Source organism: Priapulus caudatus, unplaced genomic scaffold (assembly GCF_000485595.1).
Source record: "Priapulus caudatus unplaced genomic scaffold, Priapulus_caudatus-5.0.1 Scaffold2712, whole genome shotgun sequence".
Taxonomy (NCBI): Eukaryota; Metazoa; Priapulida; class Priapulimorpha; order Priapulimorphida; family Priapulidae; genus Priapulus; species Priapulus caudatus.
In genome coordinates this window covers 21,661-26,202 of record NW_014579773.1, presented here as the reverse complement: position 1 = coordinate 26,202, position 4,542 = coordinate 21,661, and the positions used below count along the sequence as shown (strand labels likewise).

Sequence of the window (4,542 nt, the reverse complement as noted above, 5' to 3'; positions counted from 1 at the left end):
TGGGTCTCTTCGCCCCAAGAACGCTACTTCTGCGGAGGTCAAAGGCGCTCAAAGGTCAAGTGGCGCTCGCTCTCGCCTCTCTCTCTTCTCTCTCTCCCCATTCTCTCTTCCTTTCTCCGCTGTCTCTCTCTCTCTCCCTATTTACTCTCTTCCCTCTCTCTCTCTCTCTCTCTTCTCTCCTCTCTCGCTCTCTCTCTCTCTCTCTCTCTCTCTCTCTCTCTCTCTCTCTCTTCTTTCTTTCTCTTCTCTCTCTTCTCTCTCTCCTCTCTCTCTCTCTCTCTCTTTCTTTCCTGTCCCCCTCCCTCCCCCTCCCCTCTCCCACCCCTTCCCCTCCCTCCCTCCCCCTACCCTCCCCAGTCCTCCCTCCCCTCTCTCACCTGGAAGTAGATCAGGAAGCAGTCCAGCTTCTTGCGGCTCGAGCCGCGGTCAAAGTACTGACCGCACGTGTCCAGCACCGTGCACACGAGCCGCACGCGAAACAGATGCTCCGGCGGGTCGAGGTCGGAGGTCACCGCGTCGCCGTCCGCCGCGGTGGCGCCCCCGCCGAACGTGACGAGCGAGTAGAGCATCTTGAAGACGACCGCGCTCTCGACGAGGCGGTAGTTGTAGAGTTCGCCGAGGAATTTTGCGCCGCTCACGCGACGCTGGTTCATGCGCGGGTGGTTCACCTCCATGCCCAGCCGCATGTCCTCTAGCACGGCGTCCACCACCTGAGGTCCCACGTGCTCCTAGAGGAGGGGGGAGAGGAGGAGAAGCTTAGTTAGAGAGGAGGAGGGGGAGGATAGTTAGCGAGGAGGAGGGGGGAGGAGGTTAGTTAGAGAGGAGCGGGAGGAGGTTAGTTAGAGAGGAGGGGGAGGAGGTTAGTTAGAGAGGAGCGGGAGGAGGTTAGTTAGAGAGGAGGAGGAGGTTAGTTAGAGAGGGGGGAGGGGTTAGTTATGAGGAGAGGGAGGAGGTTAGTTAGAGAGGAGGAGGGGAAGGTTAGTTAGAGAGGAGAGGGAGGAGGTTAGTTAGAGAGGAGGAGGGGAAGGTTATGTTAGAGAGGGGGAGGAGGTTAGTTAGAGAGGGGGGAGGAGGTTAGTTATAGAGGAGAGGGAGGAGGTTAGTTAGAGAGGAGGAGGGGGAGGTTAGTTAGCGAGGAGGAGAGGAGGAGGTTAGTTTATAGAAGAGGGAGGAGGTTAGTTATAGAGGAGAGGGAGGAGGTTAGTTAGAGAGGAGGGGGAGGTTAGTTAGCGAGGAGGGGAGGAAGTTAGTTAGAGACTGGGAGGCAGGTTGTTGTAGCGGAGGGGAGGAGGTTAGGGTGATAGACACACCTGCCATGTGAACGATAAACACACCTGAAAGGTTAACGAGAAAAACACACCTGACAGGTGAATGATAGACACACCTGACAGGTTAACGATAAACACACCTGACAGGTTAACGAGAAAAACACACCTGACAGGTGAATGATAGACACACCTGACAGGTCCCACGTGCTCCTAGAGGAGGGGGAGAAGGGGAGAAGCTTAGTTAGAGAGGAGGAGGGGAGGTTAGTTAGAGAGGAGGGGGAGGAGGTTAGTTAGAGAGGGGGGAGGAGGTTAGTTATAGAGGAGGGGGAGGAGGTTAGTTAGAGAGGAGGAGGGGGAGGAGGTTAGTTAGAGAGGAAAGGGGAGGAGTTAGTTAGAGAGGAGGGGGAGAAGCATAGTTAGAGAGGAGAGGGAGGTTATTTAGAGAGGGAAAGGGGAGGAGCGTTAGTTAGAGAGGAGGGGGAGAAGCATAGTTAGAGAGGAGGGGAGGTTAGTTAGCGAGGAGGAGGGGAGGAGGTTAGTTAGAGAGAAAGGGGAGGAGGTTAGTTAGAGAGGAGGGGAGAAGCTTAGTTAGAGAGGAGGAGGGGGAGGTTAGTTAGCGAGGAGGAGGGGAGGAGGTTAGTTAGAGAGCGGGGAGGAGGTTAGTTATAGAGGAGGGGGACAAGGTTAGTTAGAGAGGAGGAGGGGGAGGTTAGTTAGCGAGGAGGGGGAGGAAGTTAGTTAGAGACTGGGAGGAGGTTAGTTGTAGAGGAGGGGGAGGAGGTTAGGGTGATAGACACACCTGCCATGTGAACGATAAACACACCTGAAAGGTTAACGATAAAAACACACCTGACAGCTGAATGGATAGACACACCTGACATGTTAACGATAAACACACCTGGCAGGTTAACGAGAAAAACACACGCTGACAGGTTAACGATAAACACACCTGAAAGGTTAACGAGAAAAACAACCTGACAGTTTGAATGATAGACACACCTGACATGTTAACGATAAACACACCTGAAAAGGTTAACGAGAAAAACGCACCTGAGCAGGTTAACGATAAACACACCTGACAGGTTAACGAGAAAAACACACCTGACAGGTGAATGATAGACACACCTGCCATGTGACCGATAGACACACCTGGCAGGTTAACGAGAAAAACACAGCTGGCAGGCGAACGACCGACGTACCTGGTACGGCACGAGTCCGGCGAGCAGGTTGGCGACGCAGTGTATGTTGTTGTACTTGACGTTGCTGATGCACGACAGACCATCTTGGTCGTGTACGACGCCGCGTCACGGTCGTTCCACGGTAGCTTCCTCAGCTGCCGTAGTACCTGCAACGTGAAGCCAATAGGTGAGGTGGGGAGAGAGAAAGAGAGGGAGGGAGAGAGAGAGGGGAGGGAGAGAGGGAGGAAGAGAGAGAGGGAGGAAGAGAGAGAGGGAGGAGGGAGGGAGAGAGAGGAAGAGAGAGAGAGAGAGAGAGGGAGGAAGAGAGAGAGCATTTAACATAAGAGAGAGAGAGGGAGGAAGAGAGAGAGAGAGATAGCGTGGAGAGAAGGAGAGAGAGAGGGAGGAAGAGAGAGAGAGGGAGGAAGGGAGAGAGAGAGGAGGAAGAAGAGAGAGAGAGAGAGAGAGAGAGAGAGAGAGAAGAGAGGAGGGAGGAGAGAGAGAGGGAGGGAGAGAGGGAGAGAGAAAGAGAGGGAGAGAGAGGGAGAGATGGGGGGGGGGGACAATGGAACCGTAGCACCTGCTACGTGAAGGCCAAAAATCCATAGCTCCAGCAATGTGAACCCAAAGTTTAGTTACATACTGAATGTTCCCCACCATCCCTTTCCTCCTCGCCCTCGTACATACCTTCTCTATGGTGACCTTGGAGAGGTCCTTGGCAGATGAGGTGGCGTATGTACTCGTGCATGGGCGGTCTGCCTTCTCCCTCCCCCTCCCCCTCCGCTGCCTTCCTCCCCTCGTACCTACCTTCTCTATGGTGACCCTGGAGAGGTCCTTGTAGAATGAGGCGCGTATGTACTTGTGCATGGGCGGTCTGAACCTTCTCCCTCTCCCCTCCTCCTCCCTCCCTCCTTCCTCCTCCCCCTCGTACATACCTTCTCTATGGTGACCTTGGAGAGGTCCTTGCAGATGAGGTGGCGTATGTACTCGTGCATGGGCGGTCTGACCTTCTCCCTCCCCCTCCCCTCCCTCCTTCTCCCCCTCGTACCTACCTTCTCTATGGTGACCCTGGAGAGGTCCTTGTAGATGAGGCGGCGTATGTACTCGTGCATGGGTGGTCTGACCCTTCTCCCTCTCCCCTCCACCTCCCTCCTTCCTTCCTTCCTCCCTCCCTCCTTCCTTCCCTCCCCCTCCTTCTCTCCTCCCTCCCCCTCGTACATACCTTCTCTATGGTGACCTTGGAGAGGTCCTTGTAGATGAGGCGGCCGTATGTACTCGTGCATGGGCGGTCTGACCTTCTCCCTCTCCCCTCCCCCTCCTCCTTCCTTCCCTCCCTCCCCCTCCTTCCTCCCCCCCTCGTACCTACCTTTTCTATGGTGACCTTGTAGAGGTCCTTGTAGATGAGGCGGCGTATGCTACTCGTGCATAGGTGGTCGGACCTTCTCCCTCTTCCCTCCTCCTTCCTTCCTTCCCCGCTCCGCTCCTTCCTCCTCCCCCTCGTAACGCTACCTTCTCTATGGTGACCTTGGAGAGGTCCTTGTAGATGAGGCGGCGTATGTACTCGTGCATGGGCGGCCGGACCTTCTCCCTCTCCCCTTCCCCTCCCTCCTTCCTTCCTCCTCCCCTTCGTACATACCTTCTCTATGGTGACCTTGGAGAGGTCCTTGTAGATGAGGCGGCGTATGTACTCGTGCATGGGCGGTCTGACCTTCTCCCTCTCCCCTCCTCCCTCTCTCCCTCCTTCCTCCTTCCCCTCGTACATACCTTCTCTATGGTGACCTTGGAGAGGTCCTTGTAGATGAGGCGGCGTATGTACTCGTGCATGGGTGGCCGAACCTTCTCCTGCGATCGCTGCACCTCGGGCGGGTTGCAGTAGTAGAAGGCGTTCTCGATCATAGTCACGTGCCGGCTGTCCATGTGCATGACGCTCTTCTTACGCATCATCTGCTCCTGTAGCAAGAGAGAGAGAGAGAGGTGAGAGAGGGCGGGAGAGGGGAGAGAGACAGAGAGAGAGAGAGAGAGAGAGAGAGAGAGAGAGAGAGAGGAGGAGGAGGAGGAGGAGAGAGAGAGAGAGAGAGAGAGGAGGAGGAGGAGAG

The 4,542-nt window shown here is 55.5% G+C and overlaps 1 protein-coding gene across 1 annotated transcript in view; it reads right to left on the bottom strand.

The window, feature by feature from the left end:
* Positions 1-15: 15 nt before the first annotated feature.
* The window catches only part of LOC106818978 (regulator of nonsense transcripts 2-like), a gene marked incomplete at its 5' end in the record, with an annotated part of 26,001 nt that continues 21,474 nt past the window's right edge, over positions 16-4,542 (bottom strand). The window contains 5 exon segments of the mRNA XM_014823643.1: positions 16-29; positions 378-728; positions 2,468-2,545; positions 2,548-2,613; positions 4,211-4,396. Of these exon segments, the coding sequence (XP_014679129.1) occupies positions 24-29; positions 378-728; positions 2,468-2,545; positions 2,548-2,613; positions 4,211-4,396 (687 nt within the window).